Source organism: Thamnophis elegans, chromosome 1 (assembly GCF_009769535.1).
Source record: "Thamnophis elegans isolate rThaEle1 chromosome 1, rThaEle1.pri, whole genome shotgun sequence".
NCBI classification, from domain to species: domain Eukaryota; kingdom Metazoa; phylum Chordata; class Lepidosauria; order Squamata; family Colubridae; genus Thamnophis; species Thamnophis elegans.
In genome coordinates, this window is record NC_045541.1 from 74076243 (window position 1) to 74094680 (window position 18438).

Here is an 18438-nt window from a genome sequence, read left to right on the forward strand (position 1 = left end):
GAAACCAGCCCTAGTCAACAAATGAGCCCCACCCACCACCCAGACCATTACAACACAAAACAACAATGGACACACAGCCAGCACCAATCAGCACCAATCTACCAATCATGATATAACCACACAACCAATCAATCCAATTACTGAAACAAAACCAGCACTACCCACACACACACAAACCAAGATTTATAGAAAGACGGCAGCTTCTACCATGCTTTAAGTCGAAAACACCAGCCTGAAGATGACGAATGAGACCTCCCCAAAACGTTGCCAAGACAATCTCAATCTTACATGTCAAGTCAAAGGAACTTTTGAGATTTTTGTTTGGTTGTTTTTATTTTTGAGAAAAGTAAAAGGCTTCCCAGTGGCATTTTACAGGTAGATCTTGATTGACCTCCAATTTCTGAAGTTAACAATGAACCCCCCAAAAAGTGACTTATGACCCAGATTTGAAATTCTTAAGACTGCCCATCCCTATGGATATCTGACCATATTTTGGGCCCTTGGCAATTGATCTGTATTTACAGCCATTTGAAGCATTCTGTGGTCATGTGACAATTTACTTTTTTTTCCTACAAAGTTATGTTTACTTCCAAAACATACCCATAACAATGGTTTGCACGGTTAATACATTCATTAACAACATCTGAGTTTGCTTTAAGACTGCCATGTTTGCTGAATGACTGTTGCAAAAAAATTGCAAAATTGTGTGCAGTCACATGATAACCCATTTAACGACTATTATGGCACAATTATGGACATAAGTCAAGGATTACCTGTATTCTAAACTTTACCATATAAAACAGAAAGGAAAGAAAGGAACATTTGTCTTTTCCAACCACTTGTTTAACCTACAGTAAATAAAAGAGAAGACTGTTCCCACTTCAGTTTAGAGTCCAGCAACAATTGTTACATTATCAGTCACAAATGATGATCAAAATTAGTAACACTAATAGCACAGAAACTATAAATAAAATCACATGTAGCAAAAACAGAATAGGAAGGCTTATCTTGGCACTTTCTGCAGCTTTACCCATCTCTCCTCACCCATTTCTAATTCCATCACTCATTATCACAGTGCAATTAAAAATCTTTTTCTCCTTTTAGCAGCACCTACATAAGGAGAGATTATTCTTGAGTCATTTTTTAACTGCACAAATTAGTTTGCAATCTGTTTTTACAACTATTTATGTTACCCTAGATACAATATAAATGCAATGAAGAGCTTAAAGAAGTTCTACAAACTTGTGTTTTTTCACAAGCAGATGTCAATTTCAATACATTTTCTACCCCAACACACAAAACAAGCTAGAAATAAATATTATGGCCAACATAACAAAAGCAGACATGTTGCACCTTCTCTTCCTCATTAAGTAAATTTCCACTCAGAAACTTAAGGAATTCAGTAACATAGTAAGATTCACTCACTGCTGCAAAAAGAGCCAAAGAAGTGGGGATCGGGTAGAAAAACTCATTATACGACAGGATCTCACATATTTTTTGCCTTACTAAATCAGTCCAAGACCAACACAGATACATCAAAAAGTCTGAAAGTGCAAATCAGATGATAATGATAGGCTCATGCCCTTACTCTGAAGGAGTGAGTGAGGAGGAAAGCCAAGCCAAGCTTACTGTTTGGTAAGGTACAGATCAACTATGAAATCTTCCAAAAGCTAAAATTAGACCAAAAACTAGTCTCTCTCAAAACACCAGTAGAAAATTAGGAAACATGGCTGCTAGAAAAGCAAAATGGTCACTTCTCTCATGTACTCACCCGCCATGGTCCAGCTGAATAATAAAGGAGATATTTCTTTGATTATTCAAGTACAGAGAACAGGTGTAGTTGTCTACATCATTTGCCCTGAGGTGCTCAAAGGTGAGGTATGTAGTTGTATTCTGCAGTGTGCTGTGCAGGTGGCCGAAGGAGGAGAAGGAGACGTTAAGCTGGTGGCAATCTTAGCTTCTCTGGACGCCCAAGTCAAAGGCAGACTGAAAGAAGTTGATTATCCAAAGAGCAGAACAAATGATTAACAGACTCTTGTTGGATCCAAATGGTGTGATCATATAAGTGATCTGGGTTCACACAGGATAAATCAGAAGCTAATGGAAGCATCGAAGAAATAAGTTAGTAATAAAACATACAGTATCACTTAAAGAGCAACTGCTATATTCCTATGCTGTAGAATCCATTCAAACCTTTACAGCAAGTAAAGCACTCCCAAAGCAGGTGTGGTCAACTATGGTCCCTTTAGGACCTGTGAACTTCAACTCCCAGAATTCAACTCCATGCATGGGTGTCTCAGGAATTCTGGGAGTTGAAATCCAAAGGTCGTAAAAAGGCCCATAGTTGTCCATCCTTGCCCTAAACATCCCAACCATTTGCTTGTTACTTAGCAGCAAAACTAAAACAGAAGTCATCATCAGCAGAATATAACTTTATCTACATGTACAGATATCACAATAGTGAAATGAGTTATGCCACAGATTGTCTGTCAGTCTTTAAATCAATGTAAGTTGCAATATTTCTCTTAACACGAATGTTTCTAAACAATCAATATTTTTTATTGCCAGCTCATGAAGAAGAGATTGGGCAACAATTTATCTGGAATGGTATAAGTCTCCTGCTCAAGCAGAGGGTTGGACTAGAAGACCTCCAAGGTTATTTCCAATCTGGTTATTCTGTTCTAAATCACAAAGACTACATTAACACTATGATTTTTTTTCCTACTGTTCCCACTACAACACAGGTGTCACATTCAATTGCACCGTGGGCCAGATTATGACATATCGTGATGTTTTTTGCCTTTTCATGGCCAGGATAGATGTGGCCTGCATGTGATGTATCCGGCCTGTGGGCTGCAAATTTGACAGGCCTGCCAACATTTCCCCAAAATACAGAAACAGATTCTGGGGAAAATAAAGGAAAACAAGTGTTTTCTAGAAGGAAGTAAAAATATCAGATATGTTTGACTGTAGAGAGATAATTAAAAAAAACTACTCGCAGCATTCTGTAATTATTTTTAGATCTGGAAGCTTCTTCTTTTTTTGATACACAATGGTTCTTAGATCGCCACATGAAATTATAAATATGTTTCATTAATAAAGTTAACGCATGATCATTAACATGTGTATGACTGGCAAGAGAATAAAACATAGCAGTTCATTACTTTTGATATCCTGCCAGCACTGACATTATGTTCAACTGATGCCCTGCAGTTAATGTGCCATTAGCTAATATAAGAGTGTCAAAGCTCAAATTACAAATCCTTTATAAAATCTTTTGCTAGTTTTGCACATGGAAATCAACAGGTACAAACAAAAATGGCTGGCCAACCAATTCTTGTCATATAAAAGTGACCCGAGGCTACTATAAATTGTCTACTTAAAACAGAATCTAAACAAATCTTGCCAAACTCAGTGGGACATATGCCAAATAAAGAAACAAACAGTCCACTTGTTTGCTCTCTCATAAGCATTATTTAAAGACCATCTACAGCAGGGGTGGGCAACTGTGACTCCTTTAATACCTGTAGACTTCAACTCCTAAAATTCCTGAGCCAGTTCAGGAATTCTGGGAGTTAGTTCACATATTGTAAAAGGCCAATTGTTGTCCACTCCAATCTACAGAGAAGTCCTGCAATTTAGTTTTGTCATGATTTTTCTCTTCAATTCAAAAACTACAAATGAAAAAAGAACCCAAGGACTTTCCCATTCTAAGAAAACCTATCTCATTGCAATAGCTGGGTCGAGTCCCCACTGCCATGTTAATATGCTGCATTTAAACATTAGTGAAAGACTTTGTTTCCTGATTGGGAACAGGCTGTCGGGAAAAGTTCTGTCTTTTAGCTTATATAAATGAACCCTTATAGCACATCTATGCATTCCTAAGGAAGTGCTCACAAACTCAGATTTATCATAGATGTGTTTGTATCTTTGACAGGATATCTTTTAAATAGTTTAATTTTTTTCAGATCTTTTTCAGCATTTAACTTTACAAAGTGGATATCTAATCACTTTCTGACAAGCAAAAACAATGGGAAAACCAGATTTACTTAACAACTGTGTTACTAATTTAACAACTGCAATGATTCGCTTAACAAATGTGGCAATAAAAATTGCAAAATGGGGCAAAACTCACTTAACAAATTTCTCACTTAGCAACATAAATTTGGGGTCTCAATTTTGGTTGTAAGTTGAGGACAGGATTGAGAAAATTACTCTCATAAATGGAGTCTAAGAGCTAGAATTACCTAGTTTGAAAGAAAAACCACTGTTCATAGATTATATACGTTTCCTTTTTTTTCACTCCTGGATTACATGTCAACTGAAAAACTTCCAAAGCATGTTTTGACTAGATTTTTAGAGAGGCAGTTCAGGGATAAGCATTATAGACCTTATTTTATTGGCCCAATTATTTCTGTTGACAGCCCTTTTTAGCCCAAGAACTCTTTGGGTGATGAATTCAGTCTGGTCCTAGAAGGCAATCTAGAAAAGGCCTCATGGGATACAAAAATGTTGATTTCATGCTGAGAAAATTACCTCCTGGAGTGTGAGGCTGTTGCTGAGAAGCTTCTATTTTTAGTATTTACTAGCTTCCTTGACCAACGGCTTATCAGAAAAGAGGTCTCTACAACAAATCGTAATACTTAGCTAGATTTGTTCACATGGATGTAGATAGTCCTTCAGATAACCTGGTCTAAATACATTTTTTATGGATAGGGTTAGATTTCAAATTGGGCCCAGAAAATGGACAGCTAATCTAAATAGCAAAAAACTTCTTGAAATGTGCTGGGTCAATACTTTAGTAGCTGCATTTTAAACTAGCTACACTTTCTAAATCTTCTTTAATGATACTTCTCACTGTCATACAAGTTTCTGCCAATCTCTGAAACATTCCTCCAAGTATCTGAACTATAAGATCAGAAGCCAAAGCAGTTAATGACAAAGGTAGCTTAAGTAGAAAGGTAGGAGGGAGAGAGGGAGGGAGGGAGAGAGAGGGGGGGTTGTAATTGGAAAGAACACTCTGTTAACCTTCAGTTCCCTAGATAGCTCAAAGAATAGAGAAACAATCTTGTGAACAATGTGGCTACAGCCTCCGTACAAAAGCAAATGAAAGCAAGATGACTTTATCTCACAAGCCCAGTCCTACAGTGAGGTTTAAGTGACAGAAGTTGGGAACAGGGTATGATATCCCTCTTGACCCTCTCAACACTTCCCCCTTGAAATTCCTTTCCATTCTCATTCTCCCCGAGGCGATGTTTTTGTGTCAACATTGACAGCTTTCTTGTGTCACTTAGTATCTTCTCCAATATGTCAAAAGGCCCATACGTCCACTACGCTGGGCAACAGCACAATTTATCCATTAATGAACAAGACTGCATTTGTTGCCTGCCCCTGGCAAGTAGCATTTATCCATGACTAAGATGCCCTGCAATATACAGCAATATGTCCTCGATTTACAACAGTTCATTTAGCGGCCGCTCAAAGTTACAACAGCAGTGAAAAAAGTGACTTATGACTTTTTTCACAATTACGAATGTTGCAGCATCCCCATGGTCACATGATCAAAATTCAGACGCTTGGCAACTAACTTATATTTATGACGGTTGCAGTGTCCCGGGGTCATGTTATCCCCTTTTGCACCTTTATAAAAGCAAAGTCAATGGGTAAGCCAGATTCACTTAACAACCGTGTTACTAACTTAACATCTGCAATGACTCACTTAACAAATGTGGCAAGAAAGGTCATAAAATGGGGCAAAACTCATTTAACAAATGTCTCAATTAGCAACAGAAATTTTGGGCCCAATTGTAAGTCGAGGATTTCCTGTACTGCAAATTTAAGTTTATAGATGGAATATTCTGTGAAGAGAGTTTACATTACGCATTCTCACATCATAAAAAAATATTTCCATAGTCTACAGTCAACATGTTTTGAAAGACACCTAAGTTGAGAAAGGTTGCTTTGAAAATGGAGAGTGGAAAGCAATTATGCTCTTCCACTGTTCATGCTGCCATACATTTCCCAGCTGATGAACACATTAGAAGCAACCAAACCAAGTCAGAATTTTTGTATTAAATATAATTCTTGTGTATTGCAAAATCCTAGCAATTCTGTAATGCATTGTGTGAATTTGCATGATAAGCAGGTTTTACTAGATGGCCACCCAACAGAGGAATTCATTGTAAAACATGATGTTAATGCAGATAAGTTCATTGTTAGGCTTTGTATGTATTGACTTTATTTTACACAGTCTCCTACATTACTTTCATGTTGCAAAGATCACAAATAGCCTTTTGCTTAAGAATAGGGCTGGGCTGAGAGAGAGTGACTGGCTCAAAGTCATCCAGGCAACTTTCATGACTCAGGCCATGCTTTTTAGCTTGGTAGCTTGCTTTCTAGCTTGCTAGCTGGCCATGCTTTCTAGCTTGCTAGCTTGCTAGCTTTCTAGCTTGCTTTCTAGCCTGATGTTTAGGCCAAATGGGCTCTTTTAGTGGCAGACTAGATTCTAATCCCAACGCGGCCAATTTATATATTTTCAAATCCTCTTGTTAAAAAATAATAATTAAGCGAATATTTGCAAACCCTGCTTCACTGTGTGTCTGGATTAAAGATTTAAACCCCCTGCGTCATATTACAGCAGGGGCAAATGTACATAGTTACCCACCTTTACATCACTGCATTGATACCTGCTCCTGAACTCATGGCAAGAATACCTGAAGTCTGATACATGAATGTGATCAAGACATATGCAATAATCTATACTACAGTGGAACTACCACTAACGCCATATGGCCACCTTGGATTAATTGCAAATATATGTACAGGTAGCCCTCGATTTACAACCACAATTGACCCCAAATTTCTGTTGCTAAGCGAGACAATTGAGTTTTTCCTCATTTTACAACTTTTCTTGCCACAATTGTTAAATGAATCACTGCAGGTGTTAAGTTAGTAACACGGTTGTTAAATGAATCTGAATTCCCTGTTAACTTTGCTTGTCATAAACCGTCATAAAGGTGAGTCAGTTGCCAAATTTTGATCATGTGACCATGGGATGTTACAACAGTCGTAAGTGTGAAAAACACTCCTAAGTCACTTTTTCAGTGCCAGTGTATCTTCAATTTGACACTAAATGAATTGTTGTAAGCCAAGAACTACCTGTATTCTTCCCTTTCCAAACTTAAAACAATCTTTCTAGAAACCTGGCAGCAATACAAGAAATGGTAAACAAAAAACAAACTAACAAATAAAAGCACATTGTGTTAGGAAACAAAGAGTGGATCTACTTCAATCAGCTCTGCCTGTAATGAGCACTGTACTGAGTGGAAAATAGACTCTCCTGCCTGCCTATCTGGAGAAGATAGCTCTAGGCATTCTCCACAAAGGCCTTGTTCACTCTGTGCTTGAGTATAGTAATTGGCTTGTGGAGGTCAGGCAGGATTTGGATTTCTGAAGCTCTCTGCACCCAATAAAAGAAACTTCATAGAGGAAAGAGGAAAGCAAAAGCAGAGAGAAGCCAGCCACAGTCCACTCCCAGGAACTCTGCAGAAAAGTGGCAATATCTGACAGTGGACAGAAAATTTCAGAAAACCTCAGCAGCAAATGAGTAACAATGTTCTTTATAAATTAGACAGCTTATCCTTTTTTTTTTTTTTTTTTAAATCACTTTGATTAAATCTTCTCATAGGTAAGGAACAATACCAGGAAAATAGCCCCCTATTAGGAAGCCATGACACGAATATTCTTAGCTGTGAGAAGCAATGATTGAAATAGGTCTGTCAAAACAAAGTTCAAACACACGGCCTTAAGTACTAACAGTATTTCTGACTGCAGAGTGTAACTTCCAAGAAGAGATCTCCACTATATGCCTTCAGAAAGGAGAGAGAGCTGGGTTAAATAATAAGAACTGCAAGGAAAGGGATCCTGGCTAGAACAAGTAACAAAGAAAGGGATGGAAATTAGTCCAATGGCATGTCTTTATTGTAAAATCCAGGCTATTCATCTTTAAAACTCAAGTGTAATGATTTCCCAACTCCTCTACCACCAGTGGCACCAGCAGCAGCAGCAACTGTTCTTAATAAACTACTATTCTTTCCTGTCCACCCCACCCCCCCTCTGGCAAGGCAGAAAGTCAAGAGGACAAATCAAACAGACCAAACAGAGAGAAATCTCACAATCGTTTGAGCTTATTCATGAATGACACCCTGCAAATTGGAGAAGAGAGTCAAAAGCATTACCTTTCTAGGGCTTCCCCTCCACGTCTAGAAGCAGATAGGCAGATAGGTATCTTCAAAAGGCTGTGAATTCGTGTGTGCCCTTGCTGTACACTCCTTTATTGCCACAATTTTAATCACATGATTATCCAACAGACCGGCTTTGCCAGTTAAGTTTTCTCTCCTTTTTATGACCTTGTGCCCTTCTTTAATGACTTGTTCTTTTTCCTCTGTCCCCAATCACAATCCTCCAATCCTCTGCACTTCAGAGAATCAGGACCTCCTCCTTATTATCATTGCTCCTCCCGTTTTTCCACCTGCATAGATCGGAAAATGGAACTTAAAACATTTCAAAAAACAGTGAAAGCTACCCAACCTGTTGGTAGCAGCCAAGCATTCAAGTAGAAGTTTACTCAATAGCTATGAAACAAGTTTCTCAACGGCTCTGCAGCTGTGAAGAGTGCAGCTTTGTAACACTAGGCCAGCCAATGTTCCTGAAACTTGGCAAGGGTTATTCTGAAGCAGTTAACATAAAAAGACAAAAAAGAAAAGAAAAGAAAATATCCCCAAGGAATAAAGTAGAAAACCTCAATTAACAAATACAAACATTGAGTTTTGCTTCTATGTAAAAGAATTTTTTTGCAAAATAAGCAACATTATTATATAATAATTACTAAATAGCATTGTGTCTAACCAACAGTAATAATGCAGATTGAATTATTTAGACAGCCCAAAGCTCTCCCCTCTATTTGGCATGCACCATAATAAACATATCTGTAAGTTCAGAGCCCCGAGAAAGTGTTCTATGAGCAATAGTTCAATTTTGAAATAAACCCACTAAGAAAGTGAAATTCTCTCTCATAGAAGCTTTTGTGTTTCAAATATAAATTTGGAAAAACTGATAGACCTCACTGTCTTGTATCCAAATTGTTACCTGATTAAAATTGCCATTCGTATCTAAGCATACACAAAAGATAGCTATCACTTCTTAGTCACTTAATGTAAATAGCAAGAAACTGTTTACTCTATTAAATGGATACCTTATCTATGCTAAATGTTTCTGACCAAAAATCCCCAAATAACAAATGAATTCTGGGTATGCCCATCTGCTCAGAAAATAGCAAATTTGAACTGAGTCCATCTTAAGGAAGGGAAAAGCAGAGGAAGCATTTTGATAAAATTACGTCTTGTAACAAGGTCTTGTGGGAGCCATTTTGTAACAGGACAAGTTTTCCCAATGGCCATATTTCTGTTAGGGCAGGGGTGTCAAACTCAAGGCCCGTGAGCTGGGATCCAGCCCACAGGGTGCTTAGATATGGCCCCTGGGATCACCATGAAAACAGTGACGGACTGGCCCACAGTGCCTGTGTCAATGAAAACACAGCTCGGGAGTGCTGTGCGTGGCCCTCCCAGGCTACAGGAAGCTGTCACGACCTAAAAGAGAGCCTCAATGAGTGACCTTGAGTGGCACACCCAGCCTGGCCCCCCCAAGGTCAGACACAACCTTGATGTAGCCCTCAATAAAATCAAGTTTGACACTCCTGTGTTAGGGTATCTGTAATACGCTGTCAAAATTGCAGCTATGCAAAACCAGTCCGAAAAGGTTGAAGATCCTGAACCACAAGTGAAGGTAGATCTTGTAATTTTCAGCTGTATCAAAGTCATGTTTCAACAAATCTACTTGATAACAGGTCAAGAATAACATGTGTAGTCTTTAATGTTGCCAATCAATAATTGGCAAAAACAACAACAACCCCAAACTACAATAGCTTTTGGAACACTTTGTACTCTAATTGTGAAGAGCAATTAAAATTTGTTAATTGTTCTTTATGTAAAATGCCAAGTATCCACTAAGATCACTGAGCTTCTTTACTTTAGAAAACTTTAGAAATCAGGTGCCACAATACACATTTAATACTGTTTGGTTTTACAAACCTAAGATAAACCCAGAGTCACTGTTACAAGATGGGCAGCCACATAACGTGATTAATTAAAAAAAAAACCTTAAAAGCAGTAGTACAAGTTATTTAACAAAAACTAGGAACACTCTAATCAAAGTTAACAGTACCCACTATAAGTGCTGTTCATTTGAATAAGAAATTATGAGTTTTGTTTTTAATCTTAAACATATACACTTAGAGTATCCTTATGAATTGCAGGATGCTGGCAAAGAATATAAGCACACTCTATAAAGACTTTAAAAATTATTTGAAGTGTTACTGTAATCAGTTTAACTTGCTTTCGTAGAAAACTGCTAAGAATGTAAATGTATTTTCCTTCTCTTCCTCTCTCCCTCCCCTAATTTGAATTCTGTATTGATAAATACGAACACAATCCTATTCACATTAAAAATAAATTACATTTGTCAGTAAAATATACTTTGGAAATAAGCATTTTTAAGACTGTTGCCAGCAGTTATAAATCTCTCTCTCCTAATTTAGAAGCAAGCCTCAATGAAATGAGTGGGAACAACTTCCAAGCATTTTAGGAAACTATGCCTTGTCTAGGAATTTAAGATTCTTCAGATAAAATCAGGTTTTTTAAATTCAAATGCTGATTAAATAAAAGATAAACCTCCTCCCATTTAACTGCACTGGATAACAAGAGACTGAGACGTGACACTTATATACAAGGAAATAGATTCCAAAATATAGCACAAATTCAATACAAATTATTTTCCAGCTAAATTGTTTTGTTGGAGATTTTTTTCCTACTACAATAACAGATCAATGTGTATTAAAGGCAATGATCCCAATATCACCTAGTTTGCAAGATATATTTTGTTCTGCTGAGGCTAAAGTTTTGCACACAGGAATAAAACAGCAGGGCTCATTTTCCTTCTCCTGATGGAAGAATTCTTATCCCCATTCCTGAAATCCAACATTTTTTTTCTTGCAAAGCAGAGAAATGGGCCAGAGAAGTAGATATGATACTTTTCATTCAACCAACCTCTTTCAGGCTGTTTAACCGACCATATACCAAAGGCAACCTCCTGCTAACCGAAGCCAATACTTTGAGTTGCTGATACAGGGAGGAGTCTTCATTATCTTCTTTGTTGCTAGGAGAAACTGTGCCCGGTGCTCAGGTAGGTCATGAGTTGGTTCCTCATACCTTTTATGACAAAGCATTCTGGGTAATGTAGTTCAGCAGTTCCCACAGGTTGACATTCTTTGTGAGAAAGAACTACGGCTCCTAGCATGCATTGGTCATGCACACCTGAGTAAGGTAAATGTTTTATATTTATTCAGGGTGTGTCACACAGGTGAAAGAACTGATAGGGAGAGTCTGATATTGATGTAAGGTGTTTCTCGCTGGAATTTTAATCCTGTGCTTTGCTCCCAGAGATTAAGCATTTAATTTACTGAGACTTTTCTCTCTCAAAGTAAATGTATATGGGGTTGAGTTAAAGCAATGAAGGTGGGCTTGGGAAGGTTAAATTTTATTGAAGGGTGAGTTTAGCACTGGGAAGGGCAAGATTTGACTATCATTTGGCTTTATTTTTGGAGTCCAGACTTAGGAATGCAGGCAGGTGCTCAGTTACATAAATATGCTACTAGATGAAACATGTACTTTGAAATGCCCTTGCATTAAAACTGCCAATCAATGTTACTTAAATAGAAAAGGGAATATTCCTGCTGAAATATTTAACAGTCTGCAGACTCAGGAAAATGGAACATTGTATCATACTTGGGTTTCGGGTACTTTTGTCTTTCTGAAAGAAATATAGGACACAGCTAAATAGGGCCTGGCTTTCCCCTTTTTGCTGTAGAGCTGTAAAGCAAACTGCTTTGAAATAATGGAAGACGCTGTTAGCATGGGACAGAAATATTTTTTCTCATTCCCCAAGATATTGTTGTGAATGTGTTTTCCTGCTGGACAATACATTGCAGAACTAAGCAATTATAATTTCTCTCTCCCCTTTTGGACTTCAGCTTGACCCATCTTTTAGACCAGATGATGATTTCCTCTTCCATTACCCATTTTTCTAGAATGTTTACCACATTTTGTGGATTTTGTTTATGTCAAAAACATTTCACATTTTAAACTAAAATGCAGCATTTTTCGGTCAATGGTTACTTTTGGCTTGTGGCATGTTGGACATACTTTAAACCACAAACTTCATCAAATAAGTAGGTAAGACAAATGTGACATAATTACTCTTGAATATGTGAGTATGATTACTTCCCAGATATATTTTTCCAATCTGTTACATTAAAAAAATATTCAGTAACTTTTCAAGAAGGTTTAATGATCCAGGGTGCTTTGGAGCTTCAATAAGTGTACTTCCATTATCCAATCATTGTGTAACCTTGGCACTAGCCTTTCTGAAAATACATTTGATTAAAACCAGATAGCTAAATGGCCTACCCATGGCAAGTATAAAATTCAGTATAGAAACAGTCTTAGCCTTCCCCAATATATTACATCCAGATGAGAATGCTAATTGTTTCTTGTGGGGAAAACAGACCTTTCAAACAGATCGTGAAAAGTAACAATTGACCAAAGTAAGGGGAGATACAGTATTTGGATGGTCTTGTTTTGGGGAACAAACTGAATCTATGACAAGTCAGAGGTCTTGCTTGGGAGGGAAGAAAAGTTAGAAGTGGGGCTCAGGATTGGCATCTTTTTTTTACCTCAGTTTGTTTAAAAATATATTCAGCATCTTACCTAATTTTATTTTCCAATATATTAAATCTGGAAGACTGTATATAGCATTATGGGCATCTTTGGGTGTTAATTTGTTAAAAGTCTAAAATGCTGAGTGTTATGCTATTTGACACTGGCAATCAAATACGTACTGGACATCATACGTAAAATAACTAATGAGACATAAACAAATTGCTACTTCTGGATTTTGAGAATCACCACAGCAATAGCTACTTTGAGACAGAATGTGCTGAAAGTATTAAAATAAGAGGAATAGTATATGTTAGTCAAGCTTCAGACTCAGTATTAATGATGTCTGTAATTTCATTTTTCTGCTTCTGCACTCTCAAACATAAATTAATGTAATTTACACTAATGAGTCGACAAACTAATCCAACATACAGAGTAGATTTACTGCAATACTAAAACAATCCAGTGTCCTTCAAAATAAACCACTTCTTATTGGGTTGCCAGCACACATAAAATACGAGGAACTACAAAGTAGTGGCTGTTCTTGCATGGCAATTCAGTTGCAGGTGCCAGGATGTTTCTTCTGCTAACTGTGCTCTAATAAAAATTCTATCTGTATTAGAGGAACTCCTTTAATAGAAGTTGCCATGCTAAAGTAGACGTGATTAGGATGAACCTCCGCTCCATTCATTCAATACAGACTGCATTTCAAACTGTGAATATTAAGTACTGTACTGCTATTGCTGGCTGTCACCCTGTCAATATAAATGCTTACATTCAGAAGGAAGGTAAGGGGTTTGAAAGCCAGAGCATTACAGTAGCTTAGAAGAGAAGACATTTGGACATGTTGTCTTATAATTATTAACCCATTTTCAAGGTGGAACATCTTGCTTCTTGGAAGATTTGACTTTTTATAATTTACATTTCTGTAGTCACAACAGCAGATTGATGAATGACTCTGTTTATAACTTTTTATTTTATAGTCCTAATAGCCTTCCTCCTTTATTATTTGAGGTGTTGTACAATTCTAAGCACTTAAAAAAAGTATGTGTGTATATGTATATAATATATATTATATTATATTATATTATATTATTATTTTATAATAATATTATAATATAATATAATATAATGATAAAATAAAATAAATAATATAATATAGTATAATATAATATAAAAATGCATACATTATATTTATATATATAGCTGATAAGGAGGAGACCTGTGGCATAATGGCTAAGTCGTTTGCCTAAGATGCAATACAGCACAGGTTCGAATCCCAGTAAGGATATGGCTAGCTGATGAGAGCTAAACAGCTTGAAATAAATCTATACTAGTCTTCCTTTATTTATTTATCAGCACAAATAAAACACACACACACACACATATACATACATATATATATATATATATATATATATATATATATATATATATATATATATATATATATATATATATATATATATATATATAAAAGATGGCAATGAGATCCAGAAGTTATTCGCCAGTTCAGATTATTTGGTTTTCAGACTAAATAAGCCATTTTTTCAAAATTTCAGAGAGAAATATTGCCACATTTGCTATGGATCATGGAATATTGAATGGGATCATTCCTGAGTTACTTGCTAAAATCTATCCAACTAAAATAAAGCTCCAAAAATTTCATTTTTATTTCTTAAAAATTTATTATATAAGATATTTTAACCCAAATTTCACATACATATCTTAATAAAAATGGATTCTTTTTTTAAAAAAAAAACTTATTTTACACACATTGTAAACAGGAATTTCAAATTGCATTAAAAGTTCTTGGTAAAAAAACTAACAGTCAAGTTTTTCATTTTATCTTTAAGATATTTAACTTAAAAAAAAACATCCTTGAATAAAATTCCTTAAACTTTGGAATAAAACGCTTGGCATCCATTGTAAACTCACACAAGTTAAGTAGCTGTTATTTGGTCTTTGTATGCTCTTTTGAATCTAAAGTCCCAATTATAAATGTGACTTCAGGAGCCAGAGAATATAATTGTCACTGATCCCTGAAATCAATTGTTAAATTTGACTCTAAAGGAAAGAAAAGCTATACTCAAACAATTTAGAGTTTGACAGTAATACAAGTAATTTAATGCAAACAATTAAATTCACAGACAGGGAAGCATGAGGAAATTTGAATTAAAGGATTATAATAGCAGAAGATTTCTTAAATATTGACTTCAAGTTTTATTTGTTTTGTTCATCTATAGGCTACAGATTAATTCAAATGTAAGTCCATAAATAAACAAATAACAAAATTTCAGGTACTCTTTGGTTTTCAGCATTATTAGTCACTTGATTGGAAGGAAAACATAAAGGTATAAAAATAAAAATCAATTCAGAATCTGAAGCTCATCTCACAAATCACCCAGATTCCAACAAGCTACATTCCTAATAAAGTCTCTTTTTTTAGATGTATTAATTTTATCACAGTTCTTATCTTTGCTGGACCCAGCATTTTTGTAAACTTATCTTTCTGGGATAAACAGGATTCTCTAACTTGATTGAATTAATTCATTTTTGTATCAATATACATTACTTCTGGATTAGGCATAATGCTCTTTATATATTAGGTTCCAGAATCACTTGTATGAAGAATGTCTAATAACCCAAATTGTAAATGAAAAAGTATAGGTAATACGGGGGGGGGGGGGGGGGGGGGATGGGACAAAAAAGAACTCAAATCAAAACATCTCCTCAACAGCTTATTGGAATGTGGGATCAGGAACTGTGTATAATTTAGACCTTACAATGTATGCATTAAATCTCAATAAAGCTGCCCATTTTAGTGGCAAATTGGATTACTCTTAAAAACTGATATACGAGAAAACAGTTAGCAATAGCAATAGCAGTTAGACTTATATACCGCTTCATAGGGCTTTCGGCCCTCTCTAAGCGGTTTACAGAGTCAGCATATTGCCCCCAACAATCCGGGTCCTCATTTTACCCACCTCGGAAGGATGGAAGGCTGAGTCAACCCTGAGCCGGTGAGATTTGAACAGCCGAACTGCAGTCAGCTGAAGTAGCCTGCAGTGCTGCATTTAACCACTGCCCCACCTCGGCTCATCATATATAGTTCTTATATATAATAAAATGGCATGCAAAGGTTGGGAAAATAATCTAGAAATGACAAGGAGAGTAAAAACAAGAGACATTTTGAAGTGTTTCTCTGTTAGCTCTCCTAAATATAAAGAGCAGTTTCAGATTATTTGTAAAGAGGGAATATTGGCTGTACTACACAATGGAGTATTTGGCTAAGGACTCTGTTAGGCAAGCATCATATGTTTACCCAAATCAAGGATTATCAGCAAATGAAGAACAATACAAGGTCCTGATATTCTAATCTACATGAAGTGAGGAACTGTTCAGGGATTTCCTATAGACTGGATTATCAGTCTGAGTTAACAAGGTAAACAGCATGTCTGAGTAGAAAACAAAGGTTACAAATGAGTTACTGACTGTAACTTCTTACAGAAGAATATGGAACATTTGAAAATGCTTCTGGCCTTCTCCAATGCTGTATTACACTGGCATGTCATCTGGTAATTGCTTCCTTCACTTGGTCTAATTTTTCCTAAAAACACTGACATTTCAAAACAGTTCTACCATCTATTTTGGTGATTAAGTATAAAGTCCAAGAACAGTGCAAGTGATAGACCAGGGATAGCTGCAGATTTCTGCTGGCATCTTCAAAGCTTGTAGCACCATTTCATTCAGCACTTTCTGTGATAGGTCCATCATGTTTTACTATATTTCTGTGGAATCATCCATTGTTCTGAAATACAGAAAAAATAGTTTTTATAACTTCAGTTGCATTCCACAGCCTTTGAATTATATATAATTCAATGAAACAATTGGGACTTTAAGAGGTGTGGTCTTGTTTACACTGATATAGGAAATCTTAGGACACTCTTGTGCATCAGTCAGATTTTTACAGAAAACTGAAATACAAGGATATAGGAATGAATGTGTGTATGGTATAGAAGTTGCAACTTCAAAAAGAAACCCTTAAAAGTGTTTGAAATATGGACATCAATCTACCAGACAGCATATAAAGCTGAACATGTTTTTCCATGAACTTCTATAGCTTGGCACCTGTACTTCAGATGCTTATTGTACCACTTTCTCCAATTAGAAATGACTTGTCCAATATGCTCTTTCTAAAAATAATTATCAATGGCTCCCTTCATAAAGTGAGGTAACCTAAAGTCAAGACATGCTTCTTTTCAATAGTGGTTCCAACTCTGTGCAGCAGCCTTCACTTGGAAGCTAGTCTGGTAATCTCTTCACAATAGATTTTAATTTCATTGCTTTAAATGCATTGTTATTGCTTTCAATTGTTGGGAGACCATGGAAATTATGGCAGTATATACATTTAATAAAGAAAGAGCCACCTATATTTTTCTTGAGCCACACCATGAAATGAACATGATTTAAACCAGTTATGCCCCAAAATCATAATAATTCCCATAAAGGAAGGTAGGATTATATATTGTTCCTATATGTAGAAATGGACACAAATCCTTTGTAATGTATGGTTTTCTCTCTTATTAACCGTAACCAATTTTAACAGTAGTAAATTCTGAAAACTTTATTTCCCCATCTCTTCATGAATGTATCCATATGACACACTTGTGTATATATGAGTTGTATTTATTTATACATTCATGTATGAGTTATGTTTATTATATATTGGAAAACCCATGACCCTATAGATCATCATTTCAGAAATATTTCCTTACCAGATTCTTCAACATCTTCAATAATGTCAGAGCTTCAGAAATGGAAAATAAAAACACATTTACAGAAATAATGTCAGAGCTTCTAATGTATTGGAAAAGTTCTCCAAGAAGCTTTTTGAGAGCTAAAGAAGCTTCTTGGATGAGAAGCAAAATGTCTTCAAAGAAAAACCAGAACGTCCAGTTGCCTCTTGAGAAAAAAAGCACCTTTGGGACCATAGCATTTGGTTCACCATAGTTGAACACAGGACATATTTTATAATATATTGCATTACTGTATATACTCGAGTATAAGCCTAGTTTTTCAGCCCACTTTTTGGGCTGAAAAAAGCCGCCTCGGCTTATACTCGAGTCAGTGAAAAATTTGCCCGAAATGGAGGAGAAAAAGGGGCGGGGCCATGCCGCTGGGTGACACTTGTGAATGGCCCAGTGTCCCTGTGAGTTTCCCCTCCCTCTGTGTCAGTTTGCCGCGCAGCGCGCACCGCACCATCCCCCCTCCTCACGTTCTAATGTAATGCAGGGCTGTCTTACGATTCCCCTTCCTCCCCCTCCTGCCGCTCTGCAACGATGTCCCACCTCCTCCTTGTTATGGCAAGCAGCCACATAGCGATGTCCCACCTCCTCTGGTACAGTGATCCAATGATAGGAATCACTGTGCCGTGTGTCATAGGAGGCGGGACATCGCTCCCGCGGCTGCACGGGACATCATCATCACAGCGGGACATCAGCATCATGAGGTGAGTGAAGTATTTCATTGAATACACCGCTAGTTTACTGTTTTTCTTTGAAATAAATATTCAAAAACATTATTGGTATCTATTTTTATTTTTGAA

At 36.5% G+C, this 18438-nt stretch overlaps 2 protein-coding genes across 2 annotated transcripts in view; both read right to left on the minus strand.

Moving 5' to 3' along the window:
- The window catches only part of SIGIRR (single Ig and TIR domain containing), a 35992-nt gene extending 33904 nt beyond the window's left edge, over nt 1-2088 (minus strand). Inside the window, exon 1 of the mRNA XM_032224774.1 lies at nt 1772-2088. Coding sequence (XP_032080665.1) covers nt 1772-1778 — 7 coding nt within the window. The 5' untranslated portion in view covers nt 1779-2088. The remainder of the gene's footprint in view (nt 1-1771) is intronic.
- A 13800-nt stretch (nt 2089-15888) lies between these two features.
- Nucleotides 15889-18438, minus strand: part of ANO9 (anoctamin 9) — a 63539-nt gene continuing 60989 nt past the window's right edge. The window contains exon 24 of the mRNA XM_032212698.1: nt 15889-16641. Within this exon, the coding sequence (XP_032068589.1) occupies nt 16614-16641 (28 nt within the window). The 3' untranslated portion in view covers nt 15889-16613. The remainder of the gene's footprint in view (nt 16642-18438) is intronic.